Here is a 19,763-nt window from a genome sequence, read left to right as displayed (position 1 = left end):
AGGTTAACCTATGCTAGTTTATGTCAAGTAAAAATAATCTGTGACTTGGTTGAAAAGCTCATTTTCTGTACATTTTTACCACATTTAGGAATAGAGGAAACATATCTATTATGTTTTTTGAGGCCGAAGATGGCTCTTTTTGAGTCATGAAATGTTAACAGTTTTTTCAGACTTTATTGACCACTCTCCTCAGAATGAACTACATTATTCCATATTGCATACATTTATGTAACTAAAACAAAAATTTACAAAAAATACCCATACTCTTCGCTGTGCCCTCTTGTTTTGTTTTTAAAAAGCTAGTCTCAACCTGCTCAATTAATTTTTATACCCACTAATGAATTTGAACTAAAGCTTAAAAGGAAAAACTGTTTAAGGGGATGGCCTTTTGACTGCATGAGTGAAGAGGGAGAAGTTTAGCTTTCTTGCTCTAGAGCATTGAGTTGACAGCACTGGGCTGAGGGAGAAAACATCTGCAACAAAGGAGCTTGGAGAAGTGACAGAATTACACTTCTTCACGCTTGGGGAAGATACAATCGCTCTTCTCACAGGGCTAGTGTAATAATTTCCTAGAAAAGACAGCCCTGAAGTCTGGCCCATCTGGTTTAAAATCCCAGCTCTTAATAAAGTAGCTATAGTTACTTAACCTTTTTGAACCTCACATTGCTGAAATGGAAGAAGAGGACATGAGACAGTATCTGCCTTGCAGGGTCGTGAAGGTGAAACCAAAGAGCCTGGGTAAAGTGCCTGGCCCAGGGTAGGCACTCAGTAATGGCAGCTGTCACCACTGGAGCTTCTTTAGCTCTTTTAACCCCCTACAACCATCAGTGTCTGTTCTAGGTGCAGTTTGAAACTGACAACAGTTTAAACTTGATTCTTTAAAAGAGACAAGAATAACATTCTTCAGCATGGGACATTTGACATTAATGAAATAAGTAAGGCCAAAAATTAAAAGATGTCAAAGAACAGTAATGTTATGTGTAACTATGATATGTGTAAATATATAACTATAATTAACACATATATATGATTAACATACAACATAACATAAACATATATGTATGCATAACATAAAAAGTAATAAACATGTATAAAACATGTATAAAATATATAACGTGATATATGTAATAGCTATTTTTAAATCTTATTTTTAAATTTTTTTTGTTTAATTTTGAGAGAGAGAGTGTGAGTGGGGAGTGGCAGAGAGAGAGGGGGACAGAGGATCCAAAGTGGGCTCCACGCTGACAGCAGCGAGCCCAGTGTGGGGCTCAAACTCACCAACTGTGAAATCATGACCTGAACCAAAGTCAGACCTTCAATCAACTGAGCCACCCAGGCACCCCGATATTTAAATATATATAGTTCTTAATCGGATCTATATAAATGGTTTAGAACTGTGTGGTAATACTGGTTACCATAAGGCAGAATCAGAATAAGCAAGCCTATTACATCCTAGCCAAGAGAAAAAAACCAGCAGAATAAAATAACTAATTTTTAAACAGTTTTTCATTATAATGAATTCATGACATTGTCTCTAGTCTGACTTAATGGAGGCACCCAGTCTGCAGTATACTTGTTTTTATGTTTCTCTTAGTAACTCCTACATCATCAGAGGCAACTTGTATTTTTTTCGTAGCCCCATCCTGATGAATGTAGCTGACCAGGGATGCTATCTCCTTGTATTACCTCGAGCAAGGAGGCTGTTTATAACCAGCCCTGGTTATCTGCAGTAGATAGGGATCCACACCTAACCAAATCTGCTTTCCTTTCTACCATATCAAGGATGCTAACCCAAGACTTAGGTTACTGAGAAGCACCTAAAGGAGAGCTGCTACGTATGGTTGCCTGGGTTTTGCACAGTGTAACTCTGGGCAGGGGACTTGATACATTTCTTACAGTGAAGGACTGCCTTGATACTGGCTCACACTGCTGGGCTGCTAGTGTTACTGACCTAAGGCAGCTGTGCCAGTGACATTCCCACCAGGTCTCTTTTTTCCTTCCGTTTTATTTTTTATTTATTTATTTTTTTAACATTTATTTATTTTTGAGACAGAGAGAGAGCATGAACGGGGGAGGGTCAGAGAGAGAGGGAGACACAGAATCTGAAACAGGCTCCAGGCTCTGAGCTGTCAGCACAGAGCCCGACGCAGGGCTCGAACTCACGGACTGTGAGATCATGACCTGAGCCGAAGTCGGACGCTCAACCGACTGAGCCACCCAGGCGCCCCTTTCCTTCCATTTTAGTTCAGTGTTTGCTAGAGCTTATCTGTGTGGACCCATACGCCAGCCTGTCTGAGCATCCAAAGAGGAAGATGTAGTCTCTGTTTTCATAGTATTAAAGGTGGAGAGGCACATGCAAAAACAAGTATTCGGTCATTTTGCTCTGCACCTAGAAACTGCTCTCAAAAATAAAGTCTAATTTAGGGACGCCTCTGTGTGGCTCAGTTGGTTGAGCAGCAGACTCTTGATTTTGACTCAGGTCATGATCTCATGGTCCGAGCCCCACATCGGACTCTGTGCTGAGCGTGGAGCCTGCTTAAGATTCTCTCTCCCTCTCCCTCCCCCTCCCTGCTCACTCACGCACTCTCAAAAAGAAAGAGTAAAATAAAAAATGTCTATTTTAAAAAGTATAGGTGAAATGAAGCAATATGAATAAGTGCTGTAGAAGTAGAGGAGGGGGCAGCATAAATGTGATTAGGGAGAGCCAAGGAGGAGTGGGTTAGGGTGGGCTTGACGTAGAATCCTTTAAATGTCTGTTGTAGGAATTTATATCTACAGATATAAATCTAAATATAGAATTTATGTCTGCAGATGTAAATTTAGATTCTTTCTAGAGTCCACTTGAGTCGAGTTTTGCTGTCATTTAAATGTATATAGAGGGGTGCCTGGGTTGCTGAGTCGGTTAAGAGTCCGACTTTGGCTCAGGTGGTTATCTCACGGTTCGTGGGTTCAAGCCCAACTTCAGGTTTCATGCTGACAATGCAGAGCCTGCTTCGTATCCCTGTCTCCCCTCTCTCTCTGCCCCTCCCCCACTCTGTCTCTCTTAAAATAAATTTTAAAAAAGTAATAAAATGTATGTGGGGAAAAAAAAAACCCAGGAGCCCTTGGAGTCATTTGGAGGTGCCAACTTTCCTAGATTGCTTTGTAAAAAAGAGATTACATTTTTAAAGCACCCTGTTCCCTAGTGCTCCTAGCACATCATACTTATTCGTGATAGCCTTGATGACTTCAGCCTAAGGGCTGGATGGAACATCAGTGCATTTTTAATTGAATAATTTACTTTCTTCACTAAAAAGCTTTCAGATGTTTTCCTTTTATTAGCCAGCAGGTGTCACCAGGAGGCCAAACATTGCCTGACTGAGGAAAAGAGGTTTTTATATTTCCCTTTCCTTTTTTTGATTACTTGTTGGCTATTGGCTCTGCTTCCCATGTAAGCTAATACAAAGCCCTTCAGAAAATGTATGGTGTCTGCAGTTTTTTTTTAAATTTTTTTTAGCATTTGTTTATTTCTGAGAGACAGAGAATGTGAGCAGGGGAGGGTTAGAGAGGGAGACACAGAATGGGAAGCAGGCTCCAGGCTCCAAGCTGTCAGCACAGAGGGGCTGTGGGGCTCGAACTCACAAACTGCGAGATCATGACCTGAGCTAAAGTCAGTGGCTTAACTGACTGAGCCACCCAGGCGCCCCTAGTGTCTACAGTTTCTAAGATTATCCAAGATTTATCATCCTTTTGCTTTTCTGGAAAATGAATACCCCATTCAAGTTAGATAGATTATACTTCCTTGGGTACATTTTAAGTCATCACATCAATCATTTTGTTTGCCTTATAATTTTTAACTTTGTATCTAATACTTTAACGCTTTTGTATTAGACACAATTCATTTCTAATTATTAGCATGGCTGTTCGTGTGTATAGGTCTTACCTTTCTGTAGTGATATATGTTATTAGTCTTAAAAATACAGAAGTATACATTTTGAACTAATAATTTACCTTTTACAAATATAAGTATGCTTTAAGGAAATAATCGGGAATATGAACATATTTATTTTAAAAATAGTTAACTGAAGCATTTGTAATTAAAACAGCCCAGGGGTACCTGGGTAGCTCAGTCAGTTAAGCATCTGACTTTTGACTTAAGCTCAGGTCATGATCTCCCAGTTCGTGGGTTTGAGCCCCACGTTAGGCTCTGCATTGACAGTGTAGAGCCTGCTTGGGATTCTCTCTCTCTTCCTTGTTCTCTAGCCCTCCCCTGCTTGCTCTCTCTCTCTCTCTCTCAAAATACATAAATAAAGTTAAAAATAAACAAAACATGTGAACAATAGAAAAGTTTATTCATATGGTAGAATTAAGTAGTCATTGTTTCCAAAGACCTTTTTAATTTTTAATTTTACTTTTATCTAAGAAATACATAGCTTTAGAATTCAAATAGTAACAGAATATGTATCATAATAATATTTTCCATCCTGTCCTTGTTTTGTCCTGCAGAGACAGTTACTTTTAACTTATAGCTATTTCTTCTGTTTTATTTTTACTTTCATATGTGACAGAATTTTAGGTGATTTCTATTTCCTTTTTTATACTTCTGGTGGTGGTTTTATTTTCTAATTTTCTACTATTTTATAATTAAGAGGTCTCTTTTAAGAAGTAAAACACAGTTCACTGATGAACAAAACCATTTTGACAAATAAGTTTATTACAGTGAATCAATTTCCCAAGACCTCATCTAACCTCTCAGCTGCTCTAATTTGAAGTTTAACTAACTTTTAATAGAAATATCTTTGGGGGTGCCTGGGTGGCTCAGTCGGTTAAGTGTCTGACTCTTGGTTTTGGCTCAGGTCATGATCTCACAGCTTGTGAGATCCATGCTGACACTGCGGAGCCTGCTTGGCACTCTCTCTCTCCCTCTCTCTCTGCTCCTCCCCCCTAAAATAAATAAATACAATTTAAAAAATTAGAAATATCTTGAACTTTCTTTTAAGTATTATAAAAATTGTATCAATTATGACAACTCTAAAAGCTATTTTTACAAATTTTTTTTTCTCTATTTTCAGGCATCAAAGCCTCTCTCAACTACTCTTTTCTCCATTAAGGGAGAGAAACAGTTGTGGGAAGGATTGGTATAAACTCTGGCATATTTTCATTTGACAGGTTTTTTTTTTTAACCTTTTCTTTGTTTTCTTGTATCTCACTCTAGACGAAGATCTAATAAAGTATGGCTGGCCTGAAGATATTTGGTAAGTCACAATTTCGGTTCTGCTTTCTATGCATTATATACTTTCTTGGATTTGGCCAACCACCTCACTTTTATGATGAAAACTGAAATTCCTACTTTGTGTTTTGTTCATGTTCGGTGGTAAGTAGCTGACTGCCAGCTCCCTTCATTTCTAATTGCCGTGTCGACTGGGGATGATGTCTCAGCAACCCTGAGGTTGGAGGCCGGACCTCAGAAGCTTTCTTTTACCTCATGGTGTGTCTTCTCAGAGTGGTTTCGTGAGACCGCCACACTCACGTGCTCAGGCCACTCTTTTTGAGAAGATGGATGAGGGCTTCACAAGAAGTGGTGAGGGAAATAGAAGCTTCCATGTGGATGGAATAGATAGGGCATCTGACCAGGTCCAGCTTTAAAGAAAACAGGCTGGGTTCCCTTTGTCTTCTCAACTCCCTCATGAAGTTAGCCCTGTCTCGATCCAGGCTCTACCCCCTCTTTCTAAAATATTTTCTGGAAATTTAAAAAATAATAATCATGCTTTCTTTGCCTTCTGAGATAATTTCATTTGCTGCTCACAAAACCCAGCCCAAAAAGCAATGACAGAACAAACCAAAAACTCCTCATTTTAGTTGCATTCTTTTCTTTTTCTAACTGCCTTAGAATGCCACGTGGGAGTTTCTACCACTCAGACCTGGAACCTTTTAGGAGGACCTGGACTCCTGTTACTTTGATGTAACACTCTCGGACTCAGTTTGCCTGATTCTACACCTAGAGTGGGGTGTGGTCTCCACAACTCCACAAACACCCCTCTACCAAATGCTGTCCCTGAAGATAGGCACATGGATCCTGTTTGCTTTAATGATAGTAATAATGAACACTGTCATTAGTTATTGAATACCTAACTAGATGCAAAGTATTGGCAGGTGTTTACCTTATTGATATACTCAATTTCACAGTGCCCTGTAAAATAGTTCTTAGTACTGTGCCCATATTTCAGATGAGGACACTAAGGCTAAAAGAAACTGAACAGATCTGCTGTGGTTGTTGCTGGCCCCCCAGCCGGCTCTAGTTCTGAATCACCAATTTTGTTCTTCCCTTAGGCTACTGCTCTTTGTCTGAGGGTGACTTCCTTCCTTCCTCAGGCCATTGCTGCAACTCTCTCCGGACCTCTTTTCTCCAAGTGTGGGCCCGAATCCTTCATTTAATTCCCTACAGAGACAGAGTTTAGGTTGTCACTTTTTAGGAGAGTTGCTTGATTTTCAATGAAGTGGACAGCATTGGACATTTATTAGGAAAACTATTACACAGAGACTAACTTAAAAAGCAGGAAATGCTTTCCTGTCTGCCCTCTCTAAACGTCCACACTCCAGGAACCAAGAGGCACGACAAACCTGAGGAATTTTAAAGTCTTTTTTTTTTTTATCTGCCCCCTGTTCCAGCACAGGCCCATCTGCTGAGCTCAGGTAACAAGTGTCATCAAGGGAGACACCGCTTGGTACCCCCTTCACTTCAGGTGTTCACTTTGCACTGCTGAGGGCTTCTGGATTGAATGCTGCTTCCCTTCCTAGAACCCTAGACCATAAGCCTCACGAGGACAGCGATCACTTGTTTTGTTCAGTCCCACATCCCGTTACCTAGCATAGGACCTGGCACCTGGTACATGTTCAAAAAATATTTGTTGACTTCCTAATTAACTAACTCTTTGCCTGTGTAGAAATGATCTCTGCTGGACATTTCTTCACAGTAACTGCATTCTGGTGTCTCCATTTTGAGCACCTGTCACCAGGCTGGATTATTCCAGTTGTTCTTAAAACCCAGAGATCTCCAGATCCTGTCAAGGGAGATTAGAGCTACTGCATCTGTTACGTGGCTGCATCTGTTATGTAGTTATCTGCTGTGAAGTTTTAACATGTCAGGTTTGAAGCATAAACACCTGCATAGAAAAGGTTACATATCCAGATGTACCACAAAAGTCAATTTGCCACAGCCTTTTACCTGATTTTTTTTTTTTTTTTTACACTTAAGTAAGTGGAAGAGAAATTTCCAATTTACAGCCTACGCCCTATGTAGTCTCAGTTGGGTTTTTGATTTCATTATGGTTGACTATCTCCTGGAATGCTACTTAACCAAACTGGTGTCTACAGATACCCATTTTGACACCCTGAAATTCATGACTCTTGCTGGAAGTGATTGACTTTTACTTTGAGAAGCTATTCGAGGTCTGCTGTGAGGTAGAATAGCCAGCCCTAAATTTCAAGACTGTTGTGTCAATCCTGGAAACATTCCTGGGCATGCTAAGAATGATTCAGTTGATCGATATTCCCCAGGGCACATTTCAACCTGGTTCACTCTGAGGTAAACCTTAGAACTTCACCTGCGTGGATATCAGCATCTGAGTTTATACCAGAAAACAACTTTAAGGAAAGGATTTTCCCAGGACTAAATGAGAATGGAACTGAATTTATCTTTAAACAAAAGAAGATAGAAATAGTGTGTGTTTACTGCCTCCAAACCCCCAAAAAATAGTATCTCCAGGGACCCCACTTTCAGGAGTTCAATTGCCCAGCTTCTGAGGCCCTGCGTCCGCATCCCCAGGTCATTGGTGCTCATTTACTGAACTTTTTAGTCTCTGCATTCAGTAAAGAAAACAGTGATTAAGTAGGGAGAGGACGATAACAAGGACCAGAAGGAAATAGGGAACTCTACTACGCATAATTTAAACTTTTCGGAGTAAACATTTTGGGAGGTTTGGGAAGGTTTTTTTTAAGGAACCTCCCCAAGATAGTTTGTTTAGGGAGCTGGCTTTTTTGATTTACAGTGCAACCAAAGCCCCACACTTCCACACATTCCCCCTGCCCTTGTAGCAATATACCTCCCAGCCTGGAGTTGCTCTGTGCATCAGCAGTGATATTCCCGTGTGTGTTTTAGGATTTTGATTACTTTTGTATGACTCCATCAGATAGACATTGAATTACTTATGTATCTCTTTGGACAAAATTCCATGTCAGACCTTTAAGAAAAATCAGGATACAATTGATTTATTATGGGTATGTAGGAAAGAGTTGTTATAAATAGAGAATTGGCTTAAGACTAGTCAGAATGGGGCAAGTTACTTTTCAACTGAACTTGCTTCCTAAGATCCTGAAAGAGGATAATTAGATACATAATTTCTGGATTTGCAAAAACACATTTTTTTTCAGTGGAAAAGGCCAAGCTAAAGACAGTAATCAGTAGGAATCTCTTATAGGGAATATAAATCTTATATGAGAAAAATAAATCAATGTCCAATTCTGGTTACCAGTAATGGATAATAATAAAACCTAGAGGGGGCGCCTGGGTGGCTCAGTCTGTTAAACGTGGGACTCCAGCTCAGGTCATGATCTCACGGTCTGTGAGTTTGAGCCCCGCATTGGGCTTTGTGCTGACAGCTCAGAGCCTGGAGCCTGCTTTGGATTCTGTGTCTTCCTCTCTCTCTGTCCCTCCCCTGCTCACACTCTGTCTCTCAAAAATGAATACATGTTAAAAAAAAAAAAAAAAAACCAAACAACACAAAAAACCTAGAGGTATCACAGACTGCCAAAAATGTGTAGTATTTTTCTGTATCCATGGTGACTAGCAAAATGCTTAACTTCCTTAAGAGGGCATTAGAAACACCATAGTCTTAACATTTGTATAGAATCATGCTGTCCACGTCTTACAGTAGGCATGAGTGTGTGACCATTTTCACTTCTAAAAACACATTAATGCTAAGAAAATGTCTAGAGAAATATATAATGGGATGTAGCGGTGCCTCCTTAGGGTTTTACTGAACACTCTTCAGTCTAGAAAGATGAGGAGTAAGGAAGAGATGACTAATGTTATCAGAATCCCAAAGTGACCATCATGTGTTACCATTGTTTGGTGCGAGAATTCTGGGGGCATCTCTGGAAGCTGGAAAGAGAGAACGTCAACTTTATTTGGTAAATATCTCCAAATGTTAGACTAGGGTGTAAAAGGAATTAAGTTTAGAAAGGTTTCTTTCAATTGGTGGATGATAGAGGCTTAATGAAAGGTAAATTTAGGACATTGGGATTTTTTTAGGACTGTATTATAAAGGGCAATCCCCGTGCTTTCCCAGAAAACATATTAGTGCCATTGTCAGATACAAGGAGGGATGAATTGTTGGTCTGACCCATTTTATGGCTTGTCCAACTCTGTACTTCTCTTTGGATTGTTTTTAAACTTAGGACGTCCCAAACCATTCCTCTCATCTTTTTTCCCAAACTGGTGCCTTCTCCACCTGTAAAGTATTTTCCTCTGTAGTCCTGCCAGTCTCCCAGGCTTGCAACACCGTGGATCTTGATGACTTCTTTCATTCCCTTCTCTCCTCACCTGAAATTCCTTTCCCTGTGTTTTCTCTACGTCCTGTGTTTTAGTCAGATACCCTCTGAGTCTCAGTTGATCAGTGGAGTTTGTGATCACTGATAGCTCTTTCTCACTTGAAAAAAAATTGCCCTTTCCAAGGCATTGCCATTTATTGTCTCTAGTATTCAGCTTGGCTCTTAGTCTCATGCAGCTGCAGAACTTGCCCTGTTTACCTTACCTCTCCCAGTTGACAGTGAGCCCTTTGGAGGCAGTGATCGTGTTTTTACTCCCCATGGTGCTTCACATGTAGTAAGCACTGAGTTAATACTTTTTGGATTGGAATGCTTTAAATGAAAGGGGCCTGAGGAGATGGTTGTCTTGTACCTCTTGCTAAAAGTAGTTTTCATTCTTTGTAGGTTTCACGTGGACAAACTCTCTTCGGCTCATGTATACCTTCGATTACATAAGGTAACTGGATTTAAACATGGACTCATGCTTTTTCTTTAGTGATGAGCATCCTCTCTTGTCCTCTGTCTTTTTTTTTTTTTTTTTTTTTTTGGCAGTTAAATTGCTTAAAATAATAAATATGTGCAAAAGATAAAAAAAGGTAGCAAATGAAGAGCTGTCCTACCCCTGACCCAGAAAATGACAAAGGGAAATTCTGGTGACTTTGAAACTTGAAAGGGGACATAGTGTATGTACCTTAGCTAGAACCACTGCTCTAATTATCCTGCAACTTTAGGTATGTTCGTCACCTCTGCTCTCTCTCCCTTTCATTTCAGTTGACAGTTCTGGACCTTCTGTCTTCTCCAGTGGAGATCACATGTGGTTCCTTTTTCTCACACTCATGTGATTGTCCTGCCTCACCAAGGATAGATGTTCCCAGTTATCGGGGCTTCTTTGGGACATTTAACACAGCATTATAATAGTAAAGGAAAAAGATGCAATGTTTCCTAGTAACATAAGACCACTATTATTTCTAATGCCTTAACATTCATATGTTTTATACAGTTGAATCATAGGGTATACGTACTTGGTATGTGTATTGCCTTTTTTTTTTTTTTTTTTTTTAAATGTCCTATTTTGGAATGCTTTTAGATTTACAGAGAAGTTGCAGAAATAGTGTATACTACATGGGGTTCCCATATACCCCATGCCTGGCTTCCCCCATTGTTAACGTCTTAACATGACCATGGCAGATTTGTCAGAACCAAGAAAGCAACATTGGTATGTTACTGTTCACTAAGCTCCGGGCTCTATTTTGATTTCACCAGTTTTTCCGTTAATGTCCTTTTTCTGTTCCAGGATCCAGTCTAGTGTCCCATGTTGTGTTTAGTTGTCACGTCTGCCTAGTCTCTGGTCTGTGACAGTTCACGCTCTGAAAGTGAGATTTTCCCTGTTTTTCATGAGCATGGCAATTTGAGAAGTACTGGTCAGGTTTTTTTACAGAAGGCCCCTCAATTTGAGTTTATCCGATGTTTTTCTCATGACTGGAGTTACGGGTTTTGGAGGAAGAATAGCACAGGAGTGGAGTGCCCTCCTCATCACATCATGTCAGGGGCACGTGCATTAGTAGGATTTATCACCAGTGATGCTAACCTTCATCTCCTGGCCAGGCCAGTGTTTGCCAGGTTTCCTCCCCTCTCCCATACTCTGTTATTTGGACACAGATCACCGAGTCCAACCCATACTTGTAGGGGAGGGGATGGAATTAAGCTTCACTTCTTGGAGTGGGGAGTATCTACATAAACTTAGAAAGAAGATTCTATCTCTTCTCCCCTACATATTACAGTAGTTTACGTGTATCAGTATGGACTCATACATTTATTTTATACTTCAGGTTATAATCGGTTCTATGTTATTTGGTTGCTGAAATTGTTCCAGCTTTGGTTGGAGCTCTTTCAGCTTGGCTCCTGTGTTGCTTTGATATGCTCCCATCCTTTTGGTTTTTGAGCACTTCCTTTGTGACACTCTAAGATGGTGTAGGCTCTTCTTGTATTTTCCCTGCCCCAGTCCTAGAATCGGGCCTTTCTCCAAGGAACCCTGATTCCTTTTACTGGGGAATTGTATTTAGGAGCCAAGATCTGGACTTGGTGTGCTCACTGCTCCTAGAGTGTCATTGCTTCTAGGCCCTCTCAGCAGAAAGAGCTAGGAAGTACATGTATGTATATTAACCCACGTTAGTAATTCGTATGTTGGATTGTTTCTCTATCTGTATCTATGTTAAGCATGAGCTCAAACTGATGTCTGTGATGAATCTGTTATTATAGAGGCCATTCTAGTCTTTTCTCTTTGCTTCTCTATTAATTCCTTCTCACAGTGAGAAGCCTGGTTCCCACCATCTACCATCTATTTGCTTTTTGACTCCCACTATATGTGGAAGTGGTTTCAGATGTGTTAAGCTTTATCCCCATACGAAACAACTTTATCAACTAAAGTATGCTGTTTATATGTGCAGTTATTTTTGTCTTTTTGCCTTACAGTTTCCAGTTGAAATGCTGTTTTCCAAAGTTATTTGTAAGCTGCTTTTTTTTTTACCCCATGCCTTTCAGTGATGTCATGCCATGCACTCCAATTCTTTTGTCTCCATTTATATTCCATCCTGTTGATTGTATTATTACAACAATTTTTAATTCCCCTAGTTGATTGTATTACTCTTTCACGTGACAGTTTGAAAACTTTTTCATGTTACTGTATTATTTTCATATTTATTGTTTTGACTGGCTGCTTTGAGTTGATATGCCACAGTTACCTGGCTCCCCTGTCCGAAAGCTCCCCTGTCAGAATATAAGTTGTTTATAGTTTTCAGCATCATGAATCCCCAACACGAAGTTTTTTTTTTATGAACCACTTTCTGTTTTTCTTTTTGAATTGGGTTTTTTTACAATAATTCTCAGGGTGCCTGCGTGGCTCAGTTGGTTAAGCATCCGACTTCAGCTCAGGTCATGATCTCACAGTTTGTGAGTTCGAGCCCTGCGTCAGGCTGTGTGCTGACAGCTCAGAGCCTGGAGTCTGCTTTGGATTCTGTGTCTCCCTCTCTCTCTGCCCCTCCCCTGCTCATGCTCTGTCTCTCTGTCTCAAAAATAAAAACATTAAAAAAAATTTTTTTTCAGAAGTAGAATCGCTGAGCCAGAAGATAGAAGCATTTGGGAGATGTTTCAAAGACCAGATTGCCCTCTAAAAATATTGCGCTAGCTTAAAATGCTACCTGATATATACAGGTTTTCCAGACCTTCCTGGGATTTTATAACTTAAAAAATATAGCAACCTTTTGACAATTTTTCAATAAATGCAAGATGCTATTTCATTATGGTTATAATATTCACTTCTTAATTTACTAGCAAGGTTAAACATTGTGCCCCATCTTTATTTATACTGTTGATATTTTTGAGAACTGTGTTGTAAAGGAAATGAGAAAGATTGTGAACTCTGTGCTGGAACAAAACTCTGGATTCTCCTTGGCAACTTCTTGCCATTTTGGAACTACTTTAAGTTTAGAGGAAATAAAGTATGGTATTACCAAGTTTCCTCTTGGTTCAGATTAAACTTTTTTCCTTTAGACTCTGTGTCAGAAAATGGAAGTAATAGCAGTAGTCCCAAGTTGACATTACCACCGGTTTCTCCATGTGTGAAAAGAAATTTAATTTCATTTTCTTTTGGAAGCACATAATGTGCTCAGTAAAAATAAATGCTTTTTAGGCACCATTTACATGGTTGATCTGTAGTAAACGGCATAGCCTTTTGTACTTAATAGGTACCAAGTACGTGTTAGTGATGGAATAAGACTAGAGTGGTTCAGGATCCAGACTGCTGGATTTGAATCCTGGCTCTGCTGCTTACTGGCTGTGTGACTTTGAGCAAGTTACCTAGCTGTGCCCGTTTTCTCATCTGTAAAAGGGAGCAATCGGTACCTATGTTACTGAGGATTAAGTGAGCTAGCATGACTGAGGCAGTTAGGATAATGCCTGGCACATGCTAAGCATCATATGTGTTAATTTTGTTGTTGAATTCAATCTAGACCTTGAAGATCACAGATATTCAGCAGTATTCTTTCCTAGGCTGCTTTGGTTTTTGAAAACCCATAGAAGAGTCTCTAATCTCATTAACATGGATGGCACAAAGCCCACAGTTACATTCTGACGTTTACGTATTGAGGGCACCTCACACTCCCCACAGAGTTTACTCTGACTTTACTCATAATGCTAAGCTGAGTGATTTTTTTTTAAGTCTGCTCATATTATATTAGAAGTAGCAAAACAGGAAGATGAGGTTGCTTTAGGAATACTGACAGACACAGGTATTAAGAAGGGCTATCAGGATGAAGCCTGACATCAAGGACCAAGAAAGTATGTTTCCACGAGAATTTCTTAAGCACCCTACTCTGGGCTCAGTTGCTACAACATGGCTTTAGCCCTGGGTTCATCTCTCACCTCTGTCCTGTCACTTACTAGATTTAGGGGACCTTGGCCCAGTTACTTAACCTTGCTAAGCTTCATTTCTTCATTGCTAAAGTGAAGGTAAACTATTTCACATGGCTATTTACTTAGTGCCTGGCACATGGTGGGTACTTAAAACATGGTAGCTGTTTTGTTTTTTAATTACTCATTTTGATTTATTTAGCGTAGGGTCAATCTGCTTCTGTGTATTTTAGAAGTCCCTGAAGGCATCATATTATAACCTGGTGTAATGTTTGATATTCTTAATAATGACATTGTGTTATCAAGATGTGAAATTCAGAATCCTTTATTTTAGTGGTCAGAGAATTGCACAGCCTGAGATAGGTCATTGAAGTAATGGCAAACTTAAATCACTTATTTTTTGGTCACAATTTATGTATTTGAGAGATCCCCATTTTCAAACAAAAACAAATTTAGAAACATGATGGTATAAATTAATCTCAAGTATTTAGTAGGAAGAACATTTCGTTCCCATACAGAAGTGCTTCTTTAATCCCATGCCTCAGTACATCCCAAGTACTGAGGTGATTCCATTGCTCTTGCCTCTGAAGTATTTTTGTTGTTTTGGGATGGCTTTGCTTATTCAGCTTTGACTTTGTTACATTATCTGTACAGAAAATGAGTCAATATTATTTTTCCCTTAGGGTGGATGGTTGTATCTAACACACTAAGAGCTGAGTTTCTAATGAAGGCTGATAGATGACCTACCAGATGTTTGACAGCCAAAACTATGAGGTGTCTCTTTGTGAGCAGGGTCGTAAGGACCTCAGCAAAGAAGACTTCCACTTATCAAAAATAGGGCACCATTTCCCTACACGGTTTCTAGAAGTAAGAATGAAGAGAAGAAAGTAACAAGAAAGAGGGGAAAGTTACTCAGGCATAATTATAGTTAATATTGTGGTGGGGGGTTTTCAATACCCTTTTTCCTCACTTCTTAAGTGTTAGTATTTTCTGTATTACTTGTACTGCCTTCTCTCAAACATTCCCATAATAGACTTCATTTTTCAGTGTTCTGAAATATAGTGAAGAGTCTCTGCTTTTAATAAAATTGTGCTTCGTAAGGCACTAAAACCCTGTAAGTGCTCCAGTATCGATCAGTTACAAGGTAGTCGACCATCTGGTTTATTTTTGTTTCAGGGGGAAAAGATAGAAGACATCCCAAAGGAAGTCTTGATGGACTGTGCCCATCTTGTGAAGGCCAATAGCATTCAAGGTCAGTTTTCCTAGAGGTGTTTTCAGAATTAACACCGATTTCTGTGTCTGAAGTAGAATACTTTCAGAGAATATGTCGGGGACTTTGGCTGGAGTCAAAGGAATAATTTGTAGTATGCCTTTCCCCTGTTTTGTCCTTTCAAGTGGCAGTTCTGCTACCTATCAGAGAACTAAAAACCCATCTCCCCACCCCTCTAATGACGGTGGCCCTTTCTTGGCTCTTTCTACCCTGTCTTCCTTCCTTTGACTAGAAAGTTGTCTAGACCTGCCTACCCTTGAGGTTATGTAGAAAGGCTTTCAGAAATGAGGTTAATGGCTAAGCAAGAAATGTGTCTCGTGGTTTTATTTTTAATGTTGTGTGATGTCTTTATTTCTGTCATTTGTCCTTAGATCCTAGAGCTCAAGTCTCTACATCCCTGTTTCCTACTTTTTCTTTCTCTCCTTCTCCTCCTAAATACTTCTTTCTCCCTGCGAATTGTGAAGGTATCGAGTCTGTTGATCTTTTTATCTCCCAGAGAATCTTACTTGGTTGGTCTGGGGTGATCCAGGAGTATCCATATTTTTACAGTGCTCTCCGGGAGATTATAATGTGCAGAGAGGGTTGAGAACAATTGCTCTAAGTGTTTTAGGTAAGGCCTGTAATTCTGGGCTTGGTGCTTCTTTGTTTCTACTGTCAGTAGTAGATTTAATCTGTCAGTAGTCAGTATAGGTCAAGAAGGACAACTTTTGGGGAGGAAATGAGAGTTAAAAAGGGGAGCCAGGAAGGAGATGGTATGCTGCCAAGAATGATTAAGCTAGTTAGGAGGTTGGATTTTGGTGTGTAGGACATAGACCTAGGTAGAGTAGAGGTAAGTTTGGTTTGATGTGAGGGTCAGAGGTGATCCAGAGGGTTGGAAAGAAATCTGCTTTGGGTGGAGGATAAGTGCACAGGGCAGACTGAGAGCAGGTACCAGGGGTAGGTGATTACAGGACAGGAGCTGACCGTGTACCCCTTCTCCATCGCTTAGACTGTGTTTCCTAAATCTAACTTGGGCAGCTTTAATGAGTCAGATACCTAGCCAAAGAAAGTAGAAGGCTGGTCTTGTAGAGCCACTGACTTTCAGCCCCGTAAATCATTAAGTTGCAGTTAGTTTTAGGACATTCCATTTTTATGAGTGGGACAGGGTTTCTTAAGATTTCCAGTTAAGAGCTTCTTTTATTAAAGTAAAAATAATAAAGTTAAAACAATCATTATTCTCTGTGTGTTGCAACCTCTTTCACATGTTCTTGTCCCCTTTCCATGCCCCTGGCTAGCAGATGTAACTTTATTAAAGGATCTTTGGACTCTTTATTCTGGGCCCAGTCTCTTGCTTTGTAATCTCTTTATAGTTTACCAGTTCTAGAGAAAACAGAAGAGAATACTGCCTTACTTCTCTCCGCTCTTTGGCCTTCCACAGTGAGAGCTCACTTAGCAAAATAAGGAGCCAAGCCCAGGAACTTCACTCGTGAGTCCCCAGCAGAGGATGCCAAGGAGTGAAGAAGGGGTTCTCCTGCGGGGTTTGCTAGGGACACTCCATTCCTGTTGCGGTGCAGTTGAAATATTTTCCCCCCTGCTTGACCTCAGAACCGAGGGCGTTGGGTTAATCTTGTTTGTCATCATAGAATCTGGTCAGCCAGTTTATTCATTTTAGAATCTTTTGCTAGATTAAACTTTCTAAAAGCTTCGACACTCCCTGTGACACGCCTCACCTTACCTGTACAATTGAGTCCAGACTTGTTAAGCTGGAAGTTAAGCATCTCTGATCTGACGGCAGGCTTTGTTTCCCTTCAGATTATTTCACAGTCCAGCCAAAGCACGTATTTGCTGTTTTCCTACCTTATGCCTTTGCTTATGTTGTCTCCTTTGCCCTCAGTTTTGTCTTCCCTGTCAATCATCCCATGTCTAGCGCCAAACTAAGGTTCAAGGTCCACCCAGTAGTTGTGGTAATGGTAGTAGAGTTACCGTTGAATGTTAATTACATGTCTGGCACTGTGCTAAGAACATTACAGATTAATTCATTTATCAACCCTACTGAGTTATGCATATTATTTTCATCTGTAGATGAGGGAGCTGAGCTTCAGGGAATTAAGGAACCTGCCCAAGGTCTCAGAGCTCTGAAGTGTGGCAGTAGCTGCATTGAAGTCAGACAGTGTCTTTGTAGTCTTCTGTCTTAACCACTAGACTGTATTAACCTCTCCCGTGGAGCCTTTCCTTTCTTCCAGTGTGGGTGACCACTGCCCTTTCTGAGCTACTTCACCATTCTACCTATACCTTTCCAATATCATTTGATAAGTTCTGTTTTTCATCATAGTTATTTATGTACTTATCTGCCTTCCTTCAGTTTTGGAAGGCAAGACCCATTGATCCATATTGGATCTCCCCTAGCACCATGCACATGGAGATTTTTTTCAATCTTAATTTTGAAAAAAAAATTTCAAACCTACAGGAAAGTTACAAGAAAAATATAACTCTTGTATACCCTGTAGTTAGATTCAACAATTTTTCTGTATGCATTTGCTTTCTCTCTATAATGCTCTAATTATTAGGTTTTTGGTTTCTTTTTTTTTTTTTTAGCTGAACCATTTGGAGGAAAATTATAGATCTTATAACCCTTCAGCATGTCCTAAGAGCAATGACATTGTTTTAAGTGACTGTATTACTGTGATCAAATTTCAGGAAATTTAACATGGATAGAATACTGTTATTTGATACACAGCCCACATGTAAGTTTTTCCAGTTCTCCCACTATGGTCCCTTTATAGCATTTTTTTTTTTTTTCTGATGCAGGATTATGTGTTCTAGTTCCTCACCATGTCTCTAGTCTCTTTTTATCTAAAGGCACTACTTTGTCTTTCAAGACATTGACACCTTGAGTGGAGACCAGTTGTAGACTGTCTTGTGATTTGGGTTGGTCTGATTCTTCCACTTGAGCAAGAGTGCATGCGTTGCACTCTTCCAAAGCATCTGTGCTTTTATTACTTTGATATGTTTTCTTTGGTAACAGAGTTGCCACTGCTAAAAGAAACTAAAAAAACAAAACAAAACAAAACAAAAAACACCTCTACTGAACCAGTCCAGTTTCCTCATGTTTCCAATGGGATTCTGGGAGCTGTGGGGACTTTCCCTGAGTGACATAGCTGATCATGGTGGTGCAGGTCCCTTAAATCCCAGACCTTGGCCTTTTGCTTTATCTTGCTGTTTAGCCTTTGTTGGATCAAGGACTCCTTTGAGGAAACCTATTTGATCCTTTTCGCTGTAAAAAAAAAAAAAAAAAAAAAAAGTGCATATCATAAACTTTGCATCCGATATAAGGGAGTCTCAGAAGTCCCTGCTTTCCTTCCTAATACTTTTGCTTGAATTGTGTTGTTCACCTTTGCCATTTGCCATTTGTGGGTGGGTTTAAAAAAAAAAAAAAGTGTTCTGTGGTTTGAATCACTCGATGGCTATTTATGCAAAGCCTTTTCCTCTGTTGGATTTTGGTAATTTGCCAGTGGGTGAGGGAATGCATTGCTTAGTGTCCTACCCGCATGTTGAAGACAGTCTCTCTTGGCAGGCTGCAAGATGAACAATGTGAATGTGGTATATACACCGTGGTCTAACCTGAAGAAAACAGCTGACATGGATGTGGGACAGATAGGTTTTCACAGGCAGAAGGATGTAAGTGTTGTTCGCCACCAGAGGACATGGAGTGGAGTCCTGGTCTTTTCTGTCTAACACTTTCATTGTCAAAGGCTCAGTATGATGTATGTTTTCTAAGTCCCTCTCAGCTGCATTGCTCAACCCCTAGACAGCGACTCCTTTGTTCTGGGGGGGAAAACGTATGATTAAGATTTCAGTTTTGGGGGTGCCTGGGTGGCTCCGTCAGTTAAGTATCCGACTTTGACTCAGGTCACAATCTTGCAGTTCATGGGTTCAAGCCCCATGTTGGATTCTGTGATTACAGCTCAGAGCCTGGAGCCTGCTTCAGAATCTGACTCCCTCTCTCTCTGCCCGTCCCCCGCTCACACTCTGTTTCCTCTCTCAAAAAAATGAATAAATGTTAAAAAAAATAAAAAATTAAAAAAAAAGATTTCAGTTTTGTTCCCCCCTTTCTCAAAGGTGAAAATTGTGACAGTGGAGAAGAAAGTGAATGAGATCCTGAACCGATTAGAAAAGACCAGAATGGAGCGGTTTCCAGACCTAGCGGCAGAGAAGGAATGCAGAGACCGAGAAGAGAGGAATGAGAAAAAAGCCCAAATTCAGGAAATGAAAAGGAGAGAGAAGGAAGAGATGAAGAAGAAGCGAGAAATGGACGAACTTAGGTATGTCTGAGCTACGGTATTGGTGTTGACCTTGGAGATTCCTCACTGCTGATTTTCACCAGGGACCAACCTGAAGGAAGTATATACTGGTGGAGAGAGGGACATAGGACAAGCTCAGGGCCTTAAACAGCTTAAAAAAACAGCTTATGCGGATGCGTTGGTCAAATGACATGCTTTTATGGGGGCAGGATATGAGAGCATGTGAAATAAAATAGCTGGTT

At 40.1% G+C, this 19,763-nt stretch overlaps 1 protein-coding gene across 2 annotated transcripts in view; it reads left to right on the top strand.

Moving 5' to 3' along the window:
* CCDC25 (coiled-coil domain containing 25) overlaps positions 1 to 19,763 on the top strand; it is a 40,726-nt gene that overhangs the window by 5,674 nt on the left and 15,289 nt on the right. For both annotated transcript variants that reach the window (XM_015544240.2, XM_007097188.3), the window contains 5 exons: positions 5,195 to 5,234; positions 9,970 to 10,021; positions 15,148 to 15,223; positions 18,795 to 18,898; positions 19,340 to 19,542. In XM_015544240.2, the coding sequence (XP_015399726.1) occupies positions 5,195 to 5,234; positions 9,970 to 10,021; positions 15,148 to 15,223; positions 18,795 to 18,898; positions 19,340 to 19,542 (475 nt within the window). The remainder of the gene's footprint in view (positions 1 to 5,194; positions 5,235 to 9,969; positions 10,022 to 15,147; positions 15,224 to 18,794; positions 18,899 to 19,339; positions 19,543 to 19,763) is intronic.

This window comes from Panthera tigris, chromosome B1, assembly GCF_018350195.1.
Source record: "Panthera tigris isolate Pti1 chromosome B1, P.tigris_Pti1_mat1.1, whole genome shotgun sequence".
Lineage (NCBI taxonomy): Eukaryota > Metazoa > Chordata > Mammalia > Carnivora > Felidae > Panthera > Panthera tigris.
This window is presented reverse-complemented; position numbering and strand designations above follow the sequence as displayed.